This window comes from Bos indicus x Bos taurus, chromosome 15 (assembly GCF_003369695.1).
Source record: "Bos indicus x Bos taurus breed Angus x Brahman F1 hybrid chromosome 15, Bos_hybrid_MaternalHap_v2.0, whole genome shotgun sequence".
Classification (NCBI taxonomy): Eukaryota; Metazoa; Chordata; class Mammalia; order Artiodactyla; family Bovidae; genus Bos; species Bos indicus x Bos taurus.
The window spans coordinates 82,534,077-82,557,614 of record NC_040090.1 but is presented as its reverse complement, the minus strand read 5'-3'; the positions used below and the strand labels follow the sequence as shown (position 1 = coordinate 82,557,614).

The following is a 23,538-nucleotide window of genomic DNA, read 5'->3' as shown; positions in this document are numbered from 1 at the left end:
TGTACTTATATATCAAAAAGTTTATAATTGAAAAAGTAGATTCACATCACTCAGGTTTCCCAAACATACTTAGACATTATGCATTAACTGAATTGAGTATTAGTTTTTAAATTAAAATTCAGTTACTCGGTTGTAGTAGCCAAATCTCAAGGGCTCATCTACCAAGTGGCTCCTGCAGTGGAACAAACTCAGTTCTAGAATAAGTATTAGGTCAATTTTCTTGCCTGAAATTATTATCTCAAAAATCAAATTTGCAAGAAGACTATCAGGTTAGTAATGGGGTACTAATATTAATGTTAAGCATTTTGGATTACCTTTCATCTCTCCCTTGTTGCTCTGTGCCTACTCAGACAAGATACAGATGAGACCAAAAAAAGAGAGGGTATCTGGAAAAGACCTCTCAATCAGCAAAGAGATTGAGGTAATTGGAGGAAGCTTAAAGAGTTCATGACATAAAGGCAGAAAGTTCTTAATACTTACTGACTTACTAGGCCTTAACCCTTTTACTTAGGTAAATAAATAGATTTAAATAGTAGACAGACTCTGAAAAGGTCAGAAAGAGTCTGGTCATAATAACGATGGATTGTTCTTTTGCCTTTTCACTACACTCACACAGAAAATGTCCACTACAAACAAAACCCCAAATTATAAAACACAAGATGTCATATTTTTCCAAAAACAAAACTGTTTACATTTCAAAGAGCATTATTTCATAAGTACTTCTATTTTATGGAAGAGAATTCCTTCAGGAATATTGATCAAGTATTCACAATTCACCCAGAATATTCCTTTATTTATTTATGAAAACTCTTTTGAGTGCCTCTTATATTTTAGGCACTGAAAAGAAATTTCAGCAGTGGACAAGGAAGACCTACCCACCTGAAATATGTGATAAGAGCTGTCAGAGGAAAGGAGCTAACTACCGTGGGAGCATTCTGAAGTAGGGTTGGCAGATTTACCAAATAAAAATACAGGATGTCAAATATTACATAGGATACGGTTATACTAAAAATTATGTTACATATCTGAACTACAAATTTAGTTGAGTATCCTGTCTTTTATCTGGCAAACCTACATTAGAGGGACAACTTGTAAGTGGAGATAGGGTGAATGGAGAGAAAGGAAGGCTTACTTGGAAAATAACTTTTAAAACAAATTCTGGGCATAGCAGGGAATAGGTAGGGAGAAATCATTCTGAGTGGAAACAATGCAATGCAAACTAAAACCAAGGCCACTGTTAAGTCCAGGAATTGAAAGAAACCAAGGTAATTGGGGTAAGGAAGAAGGTAAATGAAAGAGGGGTAATGTTGATGAAAGATGAAGCCTGAGAGAAAAACAGAAGAAACTCTTGTAAAGAGTTTGTACTTTATCGTGAGTATGGTTCCACTAGTGACCTGTAAGCAGCTTGTCTTAGCTTCAGTAGGAAGAATAGACTACAGTCCTCTTGGCAGTATGATTGACAGCCCAGTAAGGATGCTACTGATGTAACTGAGGATTTCAATGGAGGCCTGAACAAAGGCAATGGAAAGACAGACCCATTAGTAACACTAGAACTAGAACTTGAGATAGCAGCTAAAGCCTCGGCAATTGCAAAGGGGATAGAGAAAAGAACTGAGAGGGAAGGAAACCAGGGTAAGCATTATAGAAATCAAATGAAGAAAGGTCAACAAGTCGAATATTTATGAGGAGGTAAGATAAGACCTGAGAAGTGATGACTAGATTTAGCCGCAAGGAAATCACCAGTGACTTTTGGAGGGGTAGTTTTAGAGGGAATGACTGAGACAAAATTAGGTCACCGTGTTGGAGAAGACTCTTGAGAGTCCCTTGGACTGCAATAAGATCCAACCAGTCCATTCTAAAGGAGATCAGCCCTGGGTGTTGTTTGGAAAGAATGATGCTAAAGCTAACTCCAGTACTTTGGCCACCTCATGCGAAGAGTTGACTCACTGGAAAAGACTCTGAGGCTGGGAGGGATTGGGGGCAGGAGGAAAAGGGGACGACAGAGGATGAGATGGCTGGATGGCATCACCTACTCGATGGACGTGAGTTTGAGTGAACTCCAGGAGTTGGTGATGGACAGGGAGGCCTGGCGTGCTGCGATTCATGGGGTCGCAAAGAGTCGGACAGGACTGAGTGACTGAACTGAACTGAAATGAACTGGCTGAGCAGAAGGTGATGCTGGGTTCGGAACCAGCTGAGGAAATGCGAGGGTCCGACTTCCTCTTTGCCCTTTTAACAGGTTTGGGTCAAGGACAGGAATGGTTTGGAGATGAAGCTGACTGTGCTCCAATCGGGCAGAACTGCGCAGCCGGCGACCGCGCGGGGCCAATCCTTCCTCACAGTGCTCTAGATTGACGGGGCCCGTCGCCAAGGAGCTCCGGCGGGAGGCCGAGTCACGGGGGGCGGAGTCAGGGCACTAACCCGGAACGGCTTGGGACGCGCTTTCCATTGTGAGGCCGGACCCGGGCGGGCCCTCAGCCAGAACGGCAGCGTTCTCCGGGCCAACGGGCGAGCCTCGTTAGACGAGCGGCGGCCGCGGCAGCCAATGGCGTAGAGGCAGGGGCGGGCCGAGTCCGTGGGCGGGGAATTGATAAAGCATCTCTGTTTGCCACCCCGCCCCACACACACCCGAGGCGACGGCGGGGTGGCGCTTCCCGGCCTGCAGGTGAGCGGCGGTTCCGCGAAAGAGGCTGTGAGGGTGGCGGCCTCTCCGCGGACGGTAGGTGCCAGCGGGGCGGCGTCAGGCCGCGGTCACCCCGCCGCTGGCTTTGGACCCGGCTGCGCGGCGTCGCGGACCACAACGCTCAGGAGAGATAGCATTCGCCGCTGCAGCCTGACCTAGGAGGGTGGGGAGGGCCCAGGCCTCTGGAGCAAGGCTGGGAAAGTTTCCAGGCCCCTGTCAGGGCTCTGATTTGCGGAGCGAGCACTTTCTTCCAGGTTGCCCTATATCCTGTCAGGTGCAGCCGTGGCTGTGGCCGAGTCTGCGGCGCGCCCCCTCCTCCTGGATGACCTCCTGGGAACTCAGCCTTCCTGGATTCTCCCAAGGGGCTGTTCCAAAGGGAGAGGATGGGAGTGAAAGGTACTTTATTAATGTGATAACAGGAGACCCTTAAGTAAACTTTAGTCATTTACCTACCACGAGTTACAGGCAGGGAGTTGAATGTCCTTTAAGAATATAGTGGGGACAGTAGTGCCCGGTGTTGGTGGGAGGTGGGAAGCCCACTTCAAAGAGGGTTGGGGGAAGTTTGTAGATTTTGTGATGTTTTTCTTCTTGAACAATCTAATGAATTTACCTAAAAAAAATTTTTGGACCCAGAATTTATGCTCGATTTTCCTTAGACCTCTTAATTCTGTCTTATCATACAGTATTTAGGAACTTCATTCTCAAGTGTTAGTCCTTGGAAAAAAATTGCCCAGGTGTAATACGCCTTTGGTGGTACATCTTCACAAGGATTATGCAAGTGAACTACTTACACCTATTTCCACCCAATAAAGAATGATTGTGAAATGGGATTTCAGGAAAATGGCTGTTCTCTGAGATTGGGTGTGGAAGAACTATGAATTTTTAGAGGTTGCAACTACTAAATTCCCTCTTGTAAAGATACGAAAGACAACCAATATAAAAGGGATGATATTTGACATCTAAAATGGCTCTTAAAAATATTTTGTGAAGTATTTAGCCCCAGCACCAAGAATATGTGCCTGGCACATAGTAGGAGCTTGATATATTTGAGTAAAATTATTGAGTAATGGATGATGAAAACCCAAACCGTTAAATGAGTACAAAAATGTAAAGGAGAAGAGAGAAAAAAATTCCTGGAAACATAGCTTAGTTTCTATTGATGCAAGCATAGCTACCAAATATCAACTCAAGGTTGCTTTGATTTGGATACTATCTTACATTAATCAGAAGGTGTCAAAGATTTTCACACAATTAAGCCATGACTGACTGGAAGTCTAAGATACATTTTGATATCAATTTCAGTCAGGAAGAAAATGTGTGTTAAAGTGCAAATGCCTTTTGTCAAGAGTTCCTTAGTGGTCTAGTGGATAGGGTCTGTGCTTTCATTGCTGTGGCTCAGAATTCCCTGGTTGGGAAATTCCGACAAGCCATTCCTGTCAGCCAGAAATTTAAAAAAAAAAAAAGTGCATTTTATCAGTGAACTAGTTCCATCACTTTGGTATAGAACAAAGGGTTAGGGACATAGGTCAAAGACAAAGGGATACCACTTTTGTAGGGTAGAGATACGGAGTTGCAAATTGTTGGGGGGGTGGTGCACAGAATATGCGAATAATAGAAACTGCTGCCCAAATTTTAAGAATGTATTGACTCAGGCATAGTTTTAAGAGGATTGTTATTTCTATCATTACAAAATTGATCTCACATTCTAAGAGCAGCAATATCTGATTACAGATTTTTGTCTAAATTAAGATTCTGTGGGCAACTGCAATCATTGTTTACTATGCACTTGTATTTTGTATGTTATAGTTTGTGTAACAGTGCTTCCATATAAAAGGCATATTGCTTGAATTTCAAAAAAATATGAATTTTCATATATATTTGCCTCTTGCAGTAAGTTTCTTAGCAAAGAGTAGGGCCTTTCAAGCCAACCTGACGTTTGTCCCCAACCTAGTTATTTAACTTTGATTCCTGATACTTCTGCCATGTATTACTGTCCCTCCAAATCAAATGCCAATTCCTTCTGACAACTTTCCTTGGTCCAACCAAAGATTACGCCTTCAGAACACCCAGGATATTTTGTTAGTATTTCTCTTTGTGCACTTTTCTTACATTCACATTATTCATCGAGTAAAGAAGTATTCATTTACTGTGTCCAGACTGTACCAGGAAGTAGATAATAGCTAATATTTGTTAAGGGCTTATTATATCTTAGATATTATACCTTTTTGTTTGGGTTGTCTCATTTACTCCTCAAAATATTGTAGTATTCTATTATTTTTCCCATTTATAAATTAAGAAATAAGTTTAAAAGGTTAAGTAATGTATTCAGATCATAGAGCTTCTAAGTAGTGGAATTAATATACAAGCCTTGGTAGTCTCTATTCAAAACTTTCTGTTTATAGTCTCCATTATAAGTTTTTCATGTAAATTTTATGCATATATGTTTTAAAAGATTATAGATTATTTGTTAGAAATAGTATATTCGTCTTTGATCCATTATTGCTTCTAATGTAAAGTAAGTGATTATAACAGCCTGATAGTGGAAGCATGTGGCTAGGCCAACAAACAGCTATATGACTGAGATAAGTGACCATATATGTGATCTCTAGAGCTGGTGAATGATGGTGGACAGAGTGAGTGAACTTGTAGAGCATAGCATGTTCTGTCTAGAAATGTTCTTAGGTTGAAAACTGAGCTTCTGTGAATATGTATACAACATAGACATACATACATATTCCTTTTCTGATTTTGTTGGCTTGTATTAACATACTAATAATGTTGTGCTAAGCCATATTCATACTCTAATTGGGTATTATATTCCATTATGTGGCTGTACTGCAGTTTATTCATATAATCCCTTATTGAATATTTATATTTTTACCATACTTCTACCTTTTAAATATGACAGTGCTTTTAAATGGTTCAAAAAGCCATTTAAGTATCTGAAACATTCTGTATCTTTTGGAAACAAAAAGTCAGCCTTAATTTGATATGGAATTTGATGTAACTTTAGCAATCTTTTCTATTTTTAAGGACATCTGACCTGCTGATTCTGTTTTTAAAATATATTTTTAATATCTGCTCCTCATTGGTTCATACTGCCTAAGTAGTTCTTCATAGCCTATTTATTTAAAATATTCTTTTCAGAATTTTGTATAACTTGTTAACTGTTATGTTCTTTAGTATAGTTATAGGGTGGGTAATTTAAGGTCTTCACTTAATTTCATAAACTGCTTTTTGCCTGTATTGACTTGGGCTGCCTTTTTCTTTTAAATATATACTTTGCCCATAGCAGTGTGTTTTGCTAGCTTACCTTACTTGAGTTATTGTCTGTTTCATTTTCTGCTCTTTCCCCTCCCCCAATCACTTTTTTATTTTATGTTGTATTTTTACCTCCTATTAGGGACAGTGTTATGTATTGAAGATACTGCCTTTGGAGCAGGTGGGGTACCATCTTCTAGATCCCCATAAGGGTGGAGCAAATGGTAGAGGAAGGAGGAAATGAAGTTTGCACTAATTCTTTGAAATGTGATGCAATGGCCCTATAGGTACTAAAGAGAAGTATATTGGGGCTGGTTTAATGATGTGCAAATGATGTGTAAATCAGTTTTCTTCAGTTCCTTTTTTATGTTGCTTATAAATATAGTGAAGAAAGAAAGCATTAGTCTTTCAGTTGTGTCCAACTCTGCAACCCCATGAACTGTAGCCACGTTCCTCTGTCCTTGGAATTCTTCAGGCAAGAATACTGGAGTGGGTTGACAGTCCCTTCTCCAAGGGATCTTCCTGACCCAGGGATTGAACCCAGGTCTCTTGCATTGTGGGTAGATTCTTTAAGGTCTGAGCCATCAGGGAAGCCCCATAAACATAGTATTTCTTGATTATTCTTCAGTTGCCTCTAGAGAAAAGTAGTACACCAGTCCAGCTCAACTAAGAACTTGAATTACATAAAGAATGTTAGGTCAGTGTTAATTAAATGAGATCCTCTAAAATTACACGGCTTCTAGAATGTTCACTAAACTGTTGTAGGATCAGATGTTAAAACATGACATTTTCTTATTTTTTATTAGGTAATATTTGAAATATGGAAAAATTATGTAGCTTTAAGTATACTAGTAAACAAGGTCCTTGACCACTGAAAAGAAAAACATACTAGTTTGTAACATTTGTCCATTTCTGTGTTGTAAATACTGCCATCTTGGCCAGTTTCTAGTTCCCAACATGACATTACTGAATATGGAGTTGGGAAGTGTACAATGACCTTCACCAGCTCATATCAGCAGGCTCCAATGTACTCCTAATGTTATAAAGCATAGTAATAAAGACCAACAGACTTACCACTTGACCTATGAACTAGAACAATACCAATATTATTGTGGCCTTTCTCTTCCTTTAGAGATTTGCCTTTCATGCAATAATAGTGAACTTAACTTACTGTGTACCAGGAACTATTCTTCATATTTTACTAAATCCTTTAATTCTTATGGTATTTCTATGAAGTAATAATATTATTTTACAAATGGAATTGCATATAGGGAAATTAAAATAACTAAGGCACAAAACTAGGAAGTTGTGGAGCCGGGATTCCAACCAGGCATCTGACTGCACAACTTGTGCTTATATGCATTACACTGTGCCTTGAAATGTGTGCATGCTCAGTCGTGTCCAACTCTTTGCAACCCTATGGACTGTAACTTGCCAGGCTCTTTTGTCCATGGGATTCTTCAGGCATAAATACTAGAGCGGATTGCCATTTCCTCCTCCAGGGGGTCATTGGCGAGCAGATTCTTTACCACTGAGCCACAGTCTGTTTTGATGCTTTTTTAATGTATGAATATGTTTGCTTATACTCTAGTGACAAGAGGCTTATATTTGACTATAATGGCAGTATTTGCCTAAGACAGGATCAAAAGTGCTACCACTGTTTGATTATACATTCTAATTTAGTGGATTTCAATTTTATTATTAAATGTCTCAAGTAATTGAAGTCTGCTTTAGAATAGTTTGCTGCAATCTTTTTTTTTTTTTTTCCTGTTTTTGCCTGCTCTGCCCTTTTTGTGAGTGTATGAAATTGACAATAACTTTTTGAGGGTTTATTTTCTGCTCTTTTAAGTTTTTAGTTCTCTCTGGTCTTCATTTTAGCATCAAGGAGTAGTTCAGGAGATGGTTACTGTACATGAATGGTTAGGAACAAAAAGATGCATTGGTGAGCATTTTTTGGATGATGTTACTAGACACGCACAAGGTCAGTTGAATAAGTATTAGTGGAAACCTGAAAAAATGCATACAAGCAGTGAAATCTTAATAAAAAATATTTTTTTATTAGGGTTTAGAAATAAGGGATTTGCATCCACTTTTAAGCCCTGGAGAGAAGAGGTTTAACAGTGATAGAAAAGATTTGTGCATTTACTGATTAAATTTAGTTACCTTAATTACTATACTTGTGCTTCAGTAGAAAATACTATTTATATTGTCAATTACCAGAGAAATATTTTTCACTCTACTAATAAAAATTTTAAACTGGCAAATATTAAAGTTTTTCAGTGAAGAAACTGGTAGAGTGAAACATAACTGGTTGAAACTTTGGAGAGTTTTCTGGCTACATATAGAACTTTATCCAGACTTAATGATGGGACATGGAATTTAATGGATATTGGTATTTTTTTTTCTATTGGCAGTAAATGTTTATGATCCTACAATGATAGAGCAGGAAGGCACCTTAACAGCCTACCCTCTCATTTTGTAAAGGAGGGAAAAAAGAAGCTCCGTAGCAGTGATCAGTGAGTGAATTTGAAGTCACAAAACGTAGTTTGTGTGAATGTGTGCGTGCAAAGTCACTTCAGTCATGTCCAACTTTGTGACACTATGGACTGTAGCCCCCCAGACTTCTCTGTCCATGGGATTCTCCAGACAAGAATATTGGAATTGGTTGCCATTTCCTTCTCCAAGAGATCTTCCCAACCCAGGATTCAAACCCACATCTATCTCCTGCATGGGCAGGCAGATTCTTTACTACTGAGCCACCAGGGAAGCCCTTGTTCCTCTTTACATACTTTTAAAATCTCTTTACCAAGGAAAAGACCCATTCAGCATCTTTTCCAGTTTGTTTGTGTGCCTTCCCATAATGCAAAGGTTAGATAGCAGAATAACTACATTTACCAGCTATTGTATTGAGGATCTGAATGTGCTTTAGATTCCACCAAAGAGATACATTTGTATAAGACTTGAAATCAAAGTGTGTGAAAGAATCAGGTGTTTAAAGCATTTGTTTACTGGTGTGGGTCAACACCATGGTTTTCATACTTTAGCATATATTAGGATCATTTTGAAGACATATTGAAACATATATTGCCAGATCTTGCCCCCAGAGTGCTCTATTCAAATGGTCTGGGGTGGGGCCTGAAAAGTTTACCTTTCTAACAAGTTTCAGGTACACCCTCTTTCAGTCTTATATTTTTTTGCTTTTTAACATCTAGTGGTCACTTTGGCAGGTTGACTCATTTATTCATTCAAAAGTGTTTATAATATGTATGCCTGCCATGTGCCAGGATCCCTGCTAGACTCTGGAGACATTATGGTGAGCAGAAATGTTGCTGTCTCCTGAAACTAACAGTGAAATGGGAAAGAGACACTCTTAGTTGTGTATTAGCACAAGTGTAACATTTAGGTGAGGAAAATGAGTAATTGTCAGGAGAGGATTCACTGAGGAGCAGATGTCTAATCTGCAAGCTGAAAGATGAGGAGGGATTAAGTAGGCCAAATAGGGAATAATCTATTTTCTAGTCAGAGGGAATAGTGTGTACAAAAACCCTGAAGAGAGAAAGAGATTGACAACAGTGGGTGACTTAAAGAAGGCCTTTGCAGTTAGAGTATAGAGGATGATTTGGGGAGGGCAAAAGTAGGGAGCAGATCAAGAGTGAATACTGGCACTAACTAACTAACTAACTGAATACTGGCAGTTAGTTAGGAACCTTTACAGCAGCCTAGGTGAGAGAAGATGGTAGCTTGGATTGCGGTAGTGCTGGCAGAGACAGAAAATGCAGTCAGTTTTGAGCCATATTAAGAGGGCGTTTGTTTGTTTGTTTTTAAATTATATAACTTATTGGGTTGAAGTATATTGCAAAAGTTGCAGGCTGATTGATTTTTACTTTTTTCTTTTTAGGCATCATCCAGCCTGCCTGTGCTACTAGATGAATGGAAAACTCTGATTTAAACAAAGTACTAACAAGGAATTGTCCTTGATTTTTGTACTTTGTAGAAAAATTCTTCCTCAAATTGTTTTCACATCTTTCCTTACTGTAAAAACTGCATTTAAGTTAGAAAATGAAGCAACTGAAGAGGAAAAGGAAAAGCAATTTCAGTGTACAAGAAACTCAGACCCTTTTGAAAGAAATTACGAAAAGGAAAGAAGTAATTTTTTCCAAGCAGCTCAATACAACAATTAATGTGATGAAGCGAATGGCCTGGGAGGAGATTGCACAGTGTGTGAATGCTGTAGGAGAAGGAGAACAGAGAACAGGGACAGAAGTGAAAAGAAGGTACCTTGACTGGCGAGCCCTTATGAAGAGAAAGAAGATGAAGGCAAACATTAAGCTAGTTGGTTCAGGGTTTCCCCTTCCCACATCTGATTTAGATGACTCTCTCACTGAAGAGATAGATGAAAAGATTGGATTCCGAAGTGATACAAATTTTGATTGGCAAAATGTGGCAGATTTCAGGGATGCAGGTGGATCCTTAACTGAGGTCAAGGTAGAAGAGGAAGAAAGAGATCCCCAGAGTCCTGAAGTAAGTATTAGCCTATGTGAACCCTCTTTTTATTTCTTCATTTCTGATATGAGAGTTTGTTATAGACCAAGAACAGTTAAGAAATTCCCAGATTTTCAAGCTAACTTAAAAATAGTACATAACAGAGTCATTCCATTTTTTACTATCTTACTGTCATTAATCTCTTCTCATCTCAATGTACTCTTTTAACTGTACATTATTAATGATGTCACACAATTGTAAATATTTTTCAAAATTCAAAATAAATGGTTTTGTGTGCTTAAATACAGAAAGCTTTAAAGAAATGCCTAGACAAATTAACAACCATGAATATAAATAAATGCTGAGAACTACTTTTCTCTTTTAGTTTGAGATTGAAGAGGAAGAAGAAATGTTGTCATCAGTCATACCAGATTCCAGGAGGGAAAATGAACTTCCTGATTTCCCCCACATTGATGAATTTTTTACTCTGAACTCAACACCATCTAGGTCTGCATATGATGAGCCCCATTTGCTTGTAAACATAGAGAAACAGAAATTAGAATTGGAAAAACGAAGGCTTGATATTGAGGCTGAAAGACTGCAGGTAGAGAAGGAACGCCTACAGATTGAGAAAGAGAGGCTGCGACATTTAGACATGGAGCATGAGCGACTTCAGCTGGAGAAGGAGCGGTTGCAGATTGAAAGAGAGAAGCTGAGGTTACAGATAGTCAACTCAGAGAAGCCATCTTTGGAAAGTGAACTTGGTCAAGGGGAAAAGTCCATACATCAACCACAGGATATAGAAACTGAGAAGTTAAAACTTGAGAGAGAACGCTTACAACTGGAAAAAGATAGGCTGCAGTTTTTGAAATTTGAATCAGAGAAGCTGCAGATTGAAAAGGAACGCTTACAAGTAGAGAAAGAGAGACTACGAATTCAGAAGGAAGGACACTTGCAGTGATTTATCTAGGTCTCCATTTATCAAATGTTTGTAAACCACAGGTTTAGGTTTAAAAATCATTGCAGGATTAGCTGTATTGTTGTTTTTTTCCCTGTTTAATATTAGTGTTTTTAGTAGGAAAAAGATGATTATTTGTGGATAATTATATGCTTAAGTCTTCTATGAAAACTATGTGCCCTAGCATAAACAATATAGCAGAAATTGTTGTACTATTTAAATTAGTAAAATTACACATAGTCTTGTATAGTCTATGGACTCAGAGTTTACAATTATGTATGTATAAAATTCTAGCTCAGTAGTTGTCAACTGGGGGTGACTTTGGCCCCTCAAAGACATTTAGCAATGTCTGGCAACATTTTTTGGTTGTCAGAATTGGAAAGTTGGGCACATTGCTACTGGCATATAGTAGATAGAGGCTAGGGATGCCTACATCCTGCAATGCACAGGACAGTTTCCACCCTCCCCCCTAAAAAGAATGATCAAACCCTAAATAGCAATATTGCTGAAGTTGAAGAACCCTGTCTTAGCCTGGCTGAGCACCTCTTTGGCTATGTTTCAGTTTCAGAATGTTGAAACCGCAGATATTTATGTGGGAATTACTTAAATGGCCCAAAACTTTATGAAACAGTACTGTATAGTATATTGACTGTAGGTATGATGATTATAGATGTTTTATTCCTTTGTTTCCATCTGTAGATAATGTGAGAGTCAGAAAAGAATATAGGCAACATCAGAGGTTATCTAAAGTGGGTTACTTTGCAAAGCAGTTCATTCATTTAGCCTTTGGTGCTTTAGAAACAGCACACATTTTTGTAAGCTTTATGCTTTCTTCTGTGACTCCATTGACTAAGCCAGTAGTTTAGATAAAAATTGTCATTTCAACCATGTATTGAAATCGTAATATACTTGGTTGAAGCTAGTAAGAATGTTACCAGTTTAAAAATGGTGCCAGTAGTCAATGAACTGGAACTCAGTAAGTGGTCATTTGATTTTTAAAATAGATAATAACTATTTGGAACTGGGAATGGGGGTGGGGGAGAATGTCCTCTGTATCCAATAGTAATGATGGTGATGAAATAATGATAGTAGTGGTGTATTATGAATTAGGGAAGCACTCTTGCACACTATCTGACCTAATCTGTAGAAAAAGTCTTGAGAGTAGTAGTATTCCTGAACCTGAGGCTTAGAGAATTCACACTTTGCGTAAATGACTGATTTCATATATCATGATGCATTTTGTCTTTGTTCTTCCCTGTGAAACAGAGTTTGTATCTTTAGTCAGTCGTTTTGGTATTTATTCTGAGACCCAGGGTTTACTTAATCTGGTGATTTGCCTTCAGTCTCCTAAACGTAATTTTTCCCCTGTCCAGATGATTCTGATGCACACTAAAGTTGAGAATCACTGCATGAGATCATTTTGTATTTTCCCATTTCCAGTATATGTAGCCTTAGTAAGTCTATTCTATTGACAGATACTACCTTGATTCTAAATTGATTCTTGTTTATTTAAGAATGTCTTGAAACCATATGTAGCATTTGAGTATGGGTATATAAGGCAAAAATATACATTTTAGTTACCTTGAGTTTGGAATAGTGTTATTTTTGTATAATTGAAATAAATGCTTCTACCATAGAAATGAATTTGCTGATACTGTGTGAATATTTATCATTTCAAGTGATGCTCAATGCTGTGAGGGTTGAGGTTGTCAAGGCTGGAAGAGAGCTTTATCATGGTGAATGGGGGCAAGGGGCCTAATATTTGTGTTAGGGATTATGCTATATGCTTTTCATGCATTATTTTGTTTCTTAAAACAAGCCTTGAGTCATTTTAGCCCGACTTTTATAAGAAAGGAAACAGTACTTCATCAGTTTAATTAAAGAATACATTAAAAAGCGATATGCCAATACTGACCCAAAATTTTAGCATAAAAGCTCTAAGGAGAAAGAGTACTGAAAGTTTATAGATGTAGTTATAAGTATTGTAGCTTAGTTACTTGCTACTTGTGAAAGTCATTTAACTTACACTATGATTTGATTTCCTCATCTGTGAAATGAGTGTAATGCTATCTGCTCTGCATATGCTTCATAGTTCTTTTTTTGTTAATAATATGTAAAGTAAAATGCTATTTTAAAGGCAAGTTGGTATTAGCATTAACATTTAAGATCAATAGAGTTTAACTTCCTAGAAGTAAGCATTGAAGATAGCCAGTATTATTTATGGATGGTGCATTCTTGGTTCCTAGAAGTAAGAGACCTAAAAAAAAGAAGCATCAGCTTACTATCTTCCAGGGCTTTGGTTGAAGAGCTTTGAACTTCTTAACACTGTCCCAGTTATAGATGGATTCAGTTGGTTCACTGTAGTAGGAAACTTCATTGCTGCATTTCTGAAGTGGTAGGCACACTTGGAGTGAGTCATTTTAGTTAGCTGTTTCTGTGTAATTTGTTGTTGCTGTTGTGCAGTCACTAAGTCATGTCTGACTTTTTGTGACCTCCATGAACTGTGGCACACCAGGCTTCCAAGTCCTTCACTATCTCCAGGAAAGTGCTCAAACTCATGTCTGTTGAGTCAGTGATGCCATCCAACCATCTCATCCTCTGTCTCTCCCTTCTCCTCCTGCCTTCAATCTTTCCAAGCGTCAGGGTCTTTTCCAGTGAGTTGGCTCTTTGCATCAGGTGGCCAAAGTATTGGAGCTTCAGCTTCAGCATCAGTCTTTTCAATGAATATTCAGGGTTGATTTCCTTTAGGATTGATTGGTTTGATCTTGTTGTTCAAGGGACACTCAAGAGTCTTCTTGAGCACCACAGTTCAGAAGCAGATTCTTTGGTGCTTAGTCTTCTTTATTGTCCAACTCTCATATCTACATGGCTACTGAAAAAATCATAGCTTTGACTATATGTACCTTTGTTGGCTAAGTGATGTCTCTGCTTTTTAATTTGCTGTCTAGGTTTGTCATAGCTTATCTTCTTAAGTAGCAAGTGTTTTTTAATTTCTTGGCTGCAGTCACCATTCGCAGTGATTTGGAGCTCAAAATCATTTTAGTTAGCTGTTTCTGTCTAATAAACCACTCCAAAACTTAGTGCCTCATGTTGTTTATGATTTTAGAGGCAATTAGGCTGAACTCATTTGGGTAGTTCTGATCTTGGGTGGTTTCTCATGGTCAGCTGCAGGTTGGCTAGGCTGTTCAGCTCCTGGGGTGTTAACTGGATATTGGTTTGGGGTGAGGGGTTTGTTTCAGCTCTCCTGATGGTGTTTAATCATCTAACAGGACTTATTTTAGTGCAGATAGCAGGAGTTCAAGAACGAAAGAAGTGATGCTCAAGGTGTTTTGAGGCCAAGGCTCAGGACTGGCACTTCACTTCTGCTGCATGATATTGGCCTAAACAAATCATTGGGTCATACCAGAGTTGAAAGGTGGGGGAGAGTGTCACCTTTTGATATGCAGAGCTGAGGAACCAGAGACCAAATTGCCAACATCTGCTGGATCATGGAAAAGGCAAGAAGAGTTCCAGAAAAACATCTATTTCTGTGCTTTATTGACTATACCAAAGCCTTTGACTGTGTGGATCACAATAAACTGTGGAAAATTCTGAAAGAGATGGGAATACCAGACCACCTGACCTGCCTCTTGACAAACCTGTATGCAGGTCAGGAAGCAACAGTTAGAACTGGACATGGAACAACAGACTGGTTCCAAATAGGAAAAAGAGTATGTCAAGGCTGTATATTGTCACCCTGCTTATTTAACTTCTATGCAGAGTACATCATGAGAAACGCTGGGCTGGAGGAAGCACAGGCTGGAATCAAGATTGCTGGGAGAAATATCAAAAACCTCAGATATGCAGATAACACCACCTTTATGGCAGAAAGTGAAGAACTAAAGAGCCTCTTGATGAAAGAGGAGAGTGAAAAAGTTGGCTTAAAGCTCAACATTCAGAAAACGAAGATCATGGCATCTGGTCCCATCACTTCACGGCAAATAGATGGGGAAATAGTGGAAACAGTGTCAGACTTTATTTTTCTGGGCTCCAAAATCACTGCAGATGATGATTGCAGCCATGAAATTAAAAGATGCTTACTCCTTGGAAGAAAAGTTATGACCAACCTAGACAGGATATTAAAAAGGAGAGACATTACTTCGTCAACAAAGGTCCGTCTAGTCAAGGCTATATTTTTTCCAGTGGTCATGTATGGATGTGAGAGTTGGACTATAAAGAAAGCAGAGTGCATAGGAATTGATGCTTTTGAACCGTGGTGTTGGAGAAGACTCTGGAAAATCAATTGGACTGCAAGGAGATCCAACCAGTCCATCCTAAAGGAGATCAGTCCTGGGTGTTGATTGGGAAGGACTGATGTTGAAGCTGAAACTCCAATACTTTGGCCACCTGATGTGAAGAGCTGACTCATTTGAAAAGACCCTGATGCTGGGAAAGATTGAGGGCAGGAGGAGAAGGGGACGACAGAGGATGAGATGGTTGGATGGCATCACCAACTCAATGGATATGAGTTTGGATAAACTCCGGGAGTTGGTGATGGACAGGGAGGCCTGGCGTGCTGCAGTTCATGGGGTTGCAAAGAGTCTGACACAACTGAGGAACTGAACTGAACTGAAAGTCTTTCTGAAAAGAAATGGATACAGAGAGGGGTGAGGAATTGTGTTCATTCTCATAATCTACTACATGGCCATTCTGGTTTATCTGGATGCTCCTGATTATGTCAGTGGTATTGGTAGTTTATCTGGTTTAGCATTTGTTCTAGACAGAAATTCCCTAATATGGCATTAAATTATATTGTCAATCTGATCATGAAGAATACCTTTTGTAAGGATGCTGATTTTAAAGAAGATAGGGGCCATACATTTGCAGAAAAACAAAGTGTGCACTCAGGCTTTTACTTATAAATTAAACACATTAGTCTGTAACTGAAGAGAATTCCTTACTTCTTTTGTTTTCTACCTAATTTGTCCTTTTTTTTTTTTTTTATTACTTTGCCTCTCTATTTTCATTTTTCTACCTCTTCATGCTTTGTCACTAAATCCTGAAAATAAAAGCAGATCATAGCATTTCTATAATATTTTATTTTAAATTGATAGCTACCTTTCCTATCCATAATTTTTTGAAATAAAAATTATTTTCATTGGTTTGCTCTATATTTGCTTTAACATTATACTTCCCCCTGATAAATTAATTTTTTAAATACAGATGACCCCTTAAATGATATTGGAGGTTAGGGGCACTCACCCCTCTGGCCATGCAGTTGAAAATTTGCATATACTTTTTACTCTGTGAAAGCTTTACTAATAACCTACTCTTGACTGGAAGCTTTACTGATAACATAAACAGTTGGTTAACATATTTTATACATGTATAAGAAGAGGTGGTAAGAATACACAGAAGAACTGTACAAAAAAGATCTTCACGACCCAGATAATCACGATGGTGTGATCACTCACCTAGAGCCAGATATCCTGGAATGTGAAGTCAAGTGGGCCTTAGAAAGCATCACTATGAACAAAGCTAATGGAGGTGATGGAATTCTAGTTGAGCTATTTCAAATCCTGAAAGATGATACTGTGAAAGTGCTGCACTCAATATGCCAGCAAATTTGGAAAACTCAGCAGTGGCCACAGGACTGGAAAAGGTCAGTTTTCATTCCAGTCCCAAAGAAAGGCAATGCCAAAGAATGCTCAAACTACAGCACAATTGCACTCATCTCACACGCTAGTAAAGTAATGCTCAAAATTCTCCAAGCCAGGCTTCAGCAATATATGAACCATGAACTTCCAGATGTTCCAGCTGGTTTTAGAAAAGGCAGAGGAACCAGAGACCAAATTGCCAACATCTGCTGGATCATGGAAAAAGCAAGAGAGTTCCAGAAAAACATCTATTTCTGCTTTATTGACTATGCCAAAGCCTTTGACTGTGTGGATCACAATAAACTGTGGAAAATTCTGAAGGAGATGGGAATACCAGACCACCTGACCTGCCTCTTGAGAAATTTGTATGCAGGTCAGGAAGCAACAGTTAGAACTGGACATGGAACAACAGACTGGTTCCAAATAGGAAAAGGAGTACGTCAAGGCTGTATATTGTCACCCTGCTTATTTAACTTCTATGCAGAGTACATCATGAGAAACGCTGGGCTGGAGGAAGCACAGGCTGGAATCAAGATTGCCGGGAGAAATATCAATAATCTCAGATATGCAGATAACACCACCTTTATGGCAGAAAGTGAAGAACTAAAGAGCCTCTTGATGAAAGAGGAGAGTGAAAAAGTTGGCTTAAAGCTCAGCATTCAGAAAACGAAGATCATGGCATCTGGTCCCATCACTTCATGGGAAATAGATGGGTAAACAGTGGAACAGTGTCAGACTTTATTTTTTTGAGCTCCAAAATCACTACAGAATGTGACTGCAGCCATGAAATTAAAAGACGCTTAATCCTTGGAAGAAAAGTTATGACCAACCTAGATAGCGTATTGAAAAGCAGAGACGTTACTTTGCCAACAAAGGTCTGTCTAGTCAAGGCTATGGTTTTTCCTGTGGTCATGTATGGATGTGAGAGTTGGACGTGAAGAAAGCTGAGGACCCAAGAATTGGTGCTTTTGAACTGTCGTGTTGGAGAAGACTCTTGAGAGTCCCTTGGACTGCAAGGAGACCCAACAAGTCCATTCTGAAGGAGATCAGCCCTGGGATTTCTTTGAAAGGAATGATGCTAAAGCTGAAACTCCAGTACTCTGGCCACCTCATGCAAAGAGTTGACTCATTGGAAAAGACTCCGATGCTGGGAGGGATTGGGGGCAGGAGGAGAAAGGGACAACAGAGGATGAGATGGCTGGATTGCATCACCAACTCGATGGACATGAGTCCAAGTGAACTCCGGGAGTTGGAGATGGACAGGGAGGCCTGGCGTGCTGCAATTCATGGGGTCTCAAAAAGTCGGACACGACTGAGCAACTGAACTGAATTGATTATGTTCTGTATTCTTACAATAGAGTAAGCTGGAGAAAAGAAAATGTTATTAAGAAAATCATGAGAAAAAATACATTTAGCAGTACCACATTGTATTTATCTATACCTTAACTTTACATCATCTACATACAAGATGAATTATCTGTCTTGGCAGTGTCTCCATCAACGTTGTCTTATATGATAGAAATCACTGTAGATGTTGTATGTATTAGTACTGGATATCAAAAATGTAATATGTGAAAAATTAATTTATGGGTATAATGATTCATGTATTGAAATTATGTGAAAAATTAATTTATAGGTATAATGATTCATGTATTGATAATAAAGAAGGAGCAATGTGATTGCTTTATGCTAGCTTAGTGTAATCAATATAATTACTTCATGGTAGTCTAACCTATACACTAAAAAAATGAATCATTAGAAAGAACAAGATGATGGAGGAGTAGGTGGATATGGAGTACATCTCTCTCCACTGATACATCAAGAACACACCTTCAGACACAGAAGTGCATGCAGAACACCAGCTGAGAGTGGACAGGAGTACCTGACCAGTGGAAAAGAATATATAGAACCATGCAAAACTCGGTAAGATGAAGGAAATAGGGGGAAAAACAGGAGTGTTAGGACTGGACCTGCCCTCAGCGGGTGGGGGAACTGAAGCAGGGGTCTGATCCCCACATCGGGGCAATTGTCTGAGTCAGAGGAGAAACATTTAAGACTGAGAGTGAAACAGCTGATCTGTGGCAGCCTAAATGGAATGAGGACAGACAGTTCTTGCTGCAGCCAAAAAGACCCTGGACAGGGATGCAGGTCCTCAGGAAGGTGCAGAGGCTGGAAGCTGGAGTTGAGGGATTGTGGAGCAATCCCAGGGTGAGGGCTGCTGTTGACTGTGGAGAGATGAATCCAGGGGGTGTGAGGGAGGAGACCATGATGGGAAATGCCTGTGGAGGAAAGCCAGGCAGCCATGGAAGCAAGGTGATGCTGCTGAGTTATGAGTAGGGGGTGGAGCCATCACAATAGTCTCTCTCCCTCCACAGGCCAGCATCCGCAGCTGAACAATAGAGAGGCTGGCCCACCAAATGTCTGATGCCCTGAACTACACAGTGGGACCCCAACCAGGGTGCCTTTTTAAGTGCCTGATGCACTGATCTAGAGTAGGACCCCAGCCGGGGGGCCCCCTCTATGTGCCTGATGTGCCCAACAACAGAGAAGGACCCCAGGCAAGGGAGCCCTCTAAGTGCCTGAACAGGCAGAGCTACAGAGAAAGACTGGCCAAAGAGGCCTTCTGATGGCCAGCTGCAAGAAGCTCGAAAAAAGACTCTGATAGGGCCATAACTTCTTGGGTGGAGGCAGTCCATGTCCCTGCACACTTTGTGCCACCAGGGTCGCCGCAAGTAGCTGTGCCACCTTCATGCTCAACTCTCACTAGGGCAGAACTGCCACAAGCAAAAAAAATTTTTCATCTATGCGTTCAGGGTTGCTTCGGTCATGTGCGAATCTTTGCCACCCCGTAAACTGGCCTGCCAGGCTTCTCTATCAGGGAGGGGGTTTCTCCAGGTAAGAATACTGGAGCGTGTTGGCCAATACTGGTTGCCACACCCTTCTAGAGCACTATATTTCCCACTGCCCTAGCCGCCAACACCCCTGAGTACCTAGTGCTGCCAGAACCCCTGCGACCCAAGCAGCTGCACCACCTCCACACCTGGTCATCACAGGGACAAACCCAAGGCCTCCAGAGCAGCCTCAGGAGCAAACCCCAGTGGATGACCCACATGCAGAGGTGGAGATAAAACCACAATTGAAACCCAGGGGCAATGTGACTAAGGAAAAAGACCCAAAACTTTCCCACTAGAGGTACAAGCTGCAGATTTAAACCACACGATCAACTAGGCAGACTGTGTCTGTGGAATATATAAAAGGACATTGAAAGCTCTCACAAAAGAAAATGCACTAGTTCTGATAGCTGTGGACATTGGAGGCAAGAACACACAGGAGTAGGACCAGATTAGAGTCTGAGCTGTCCCCACAGCAGGTCTAGAGACCAGCACAGTGTTGGAGGGTGTCCCAGGGTTAGGGTTAGGGTTAGATGGACTGTGACTTCCAGCGAGATAAAGGACTCTGACAGCAGTGACTCCAGAAAACCATTTGTTATTCTTATGTTTTGACTTGTTCTGTAGATTCTTTTGCTTTCTCCCCCCACTATGTTATAGTTGTTGATTTTACTAGTACTTTGAAATCTTATGAAATCTAATTAAGCTTTTGAGCTCTTCCCCCCCCCCCCGCCCCCCCCAGTCACATTTTTATTGTTGTTATAAACCTCTGCCTCTACGTTGGGCTTTTGCAGTTCTGTGGAGTTTTCCTTTTTTTTTTTTTTTTTATGTTTAATTTTAATTTTTTAAACCTATTATTTTTTCTACTTTTATTCCTTTGTTTGCTTTTCCTACTGTTCTTTTCCCCTTGCTGTTAAACTTTAATGTATATAAATCTTCATCTACCTCTAACTTTGCATATCAATTTTTTTTTCTTTCCTTTCATCTCAACATATTTGTTAGTTTTATTTTTATTGCTCTGTTCCCCACTTGGCACCTTGCTTTAATTTTGTTTTCCAGTTTGTGCTTCAGTTAGTTTTGTTCTTAACTGGTAGATATAATTTTTGGTTTCCTTTGTTCACTGGGTCAATCTATTGTACTTTACTTTTGTTGGACTGTTTTCATTGTGCTTATGGGTGTATATGTATATGTGTATATTCAGTCACAATTTTTATATTTGTTATAAACCTCTGCCTCTACATTGGGCTTTTGCAGTTCTATAGAGTTTTCCTTTTCTTCTTTTTCTTTCCTTTTTTTTTCTTTTCTCTTTTTTATAACTTTAACTTTTAATTTTTTAAAACTATTATACTTTTTCTACATTTACTCCTTTGTTTGCCTTTCCTACTGTTCTTTTCCCCTTTCAGTTAATCTTTAATGTATATAAATCTTCTTCATCTACCTCTGTTTAACTTTGCATATCTATTATTGCTTTCTTTCCCTTTCTCTCAACATATGTGTTAGTTTTGTTTTCATCCCTTTATTCTCCACTTGGCATCTTGCTTTCATTTGTTTTAGTTAGTTTCATTCTTAACTGGTAAATATAACTTTTGATTTCATTTGTTTGCCAGGTCAATCTACTTACTTTATTTTGTTAGGATGTTTTGACTTTGCTTATGGGTGTATATGTGTATATTCCATTATTTTAATTATTATTTGCCTGATTATGTAACTGTCATTTGTCTGGGGTTCATCTTTGGTTTCTCATTTTTGGGTATTTGTTTTAATCTCACTTAATGTCATAACAAACCACTTGTGGAATCTTCATTCCTGACCATAGATCAAATCCTGAGCCTTTGGAGTGGGAGCACTGACTCCAAGACCCTAGACTACTGAGAACTAACCCTAGGGAGTATCAAACAGTGAGAACTCACACACAGGAAACCACTTGAATATAAGACCCAGTATCACCCAACCACCAATAGCACCCTGTGCAGGACACCTCATCTAAACAAACAAAACAAAAATACAAACCCAGTCATCAGCAGACAGGATTACCACCTCACTCAGCCTTGCCAATCAGAGGAAAAACAGACAAAAAACACCAACAAAAAACTTAGCACAAATTTCACTCTATATGAAGTTTACACAAACCACTGGACGAACCTTAGGAGGGCAGAAACCAAAAGGAAGAAAGAATACAGTTTTGAAGACTGGGAAAAGGAGACATCAAACACAATAAGTTAAAAAAAGATAATGAAAAGGCAGAGAAATACTACACAAATGAAGGAACAAATTAGAAACATAGAAGTCTATATAAATGAAGAGGAAATAGTCAAACTACTTGAAAAAGAATTCAGAATAATCATAGTAAAGATGATAAAAAACCTTGAAAACAAAATGGAAAAAAATGCAAGAATCAATTAACAAAGAACTAGAGGAATTAATGGAGAAGGAAATGGCAACCCACTCCAGTAATTCTTGCCTTGAAAATCCCATGGACAGAGGAGCTTGGTGCAGGCTACTATCCATGGGGTCGCAAAGAGTCGGGCAGGACTAAGCGACTTCACTTCACTTCCAGAGGAATTAAAGAATAAACATACAGTGACAAACAGTACAATTACTGAAATTAAAAATACTCTGGAAGGAATCAATTGCAGAATATCTGAAGCAGGAGAATGAATCAATGAGCTGGAAGATAAAATGGTGGAAATAAGTTCTGAAGAGCATAATAAAGTAAAAAGAATGAAAAGAACTAAGGACAGTCTCAGAGACCTCTGGGACAATATCAAATGCACCAACATTCAAATTATAGGGATCCCAGAAGAAGAGAAAAAGAAAGGTATGAGAAAAAATTTGAAGAGATTATAGTTAAAAATTTCCCCAACATGGAAAAGGAAATAATCAAGAAGTGCAGAGTCCCATACAGAATAAATCCAAGGATAAACACGCCAAGACGCATACTAATCAAACTAATAAAGACTAAGCACAAAGAAAGAATATTAAAAGCAGCAAGGGAAAAGCAACAAGTAACATACAATGGAAACCCCATATGTTTAACACCTGGTCCTTTAGCAGAAACTCTGCAGGCCAGAAGGAATGGCAGGACATATTTAAAGTACTGAAAGGGAAAAATCTACAACCAAAATTACTGTAGCTGGCAAGGATCTCATTCAAAATTGATGGAGAAATCAAAAGCTTTTCAGACAAGCAAAAGTTAATAGAATTTAGTACCACCAAACCAGGTTTATGACAAATGTTAAAGGGACTTATATAGTCAGGAAACAGAAGAGAAGGAAAAAGATCTGCAAAATCAACCCCAATTAAGAAAATGTCAATAGGAACATATATATCAATAATTACTTTAAATGTAAATGGATTAAGTGTTCTAACCAAAAGACACAGACTGGCTGAATGGATACAAAAACAGGGCCCATATATATGCTGTCTATAAGAAACCTACTTCAGACCTCAGAACACATATAGACTGAAAGTGAGAGGATGGAAAAATATAGTCTATGCAAATGGAAAAGAGAAAGCTGGAGTAGCAATCCTTATATCAGACAAAATAGACCTTAAAATAAAGATTACAAGAGATAAGGAAGGACACAATATAATGATCAAGGGATCAATCCAAGAGGAAGCCATAAAAAT

General features: G+C 39.1%; 1 protein-coding gene across 2 annotated transcripts; it reads left to right on the top strand.

Moving 5' to 3' along the window:
• The first annotated feature begins 2,563 nt into the window (after window positions 1–2,563).
• On the top strand, window positions 2,564–13,028 carry MSANTD4 (Myb/SANT DNA binding domain containing 4 with coiled-coils). Of its 2 annotated transcripts, none has more exons than XM_027563982.1 (3): window positions 2,564–2,665; window positions 9,843–10,465; window positions 10,812–13,028. In XM_027563982.1, exons 2-3 carry the CDS (start codon window positions 10,004–10,006, stop codon window positions 11,385–11,387), a joined length of 1,038 nt encoding a protein of 345 aa, XP_027419783.1. In that variant the 5' UTR covers window positions 2,564–2,665; window positions 9,843–10,003; the 3' UTR covers window positions 11,388–13,028. The 2 variants fall into 2 exon arrangements, with proteins under 2 accessions (XP_027419783.1, XP_027419784.1); XM_027563983.1 differs by lacking the exon at window positions 2,564–2,665 and adding an exon at window positions 2,762–3,079 and having other exon boundaries at window positions 10,812–11,387.
• Window positions 13,029–23,538: the final 10,510 nt, after the last annotated feature.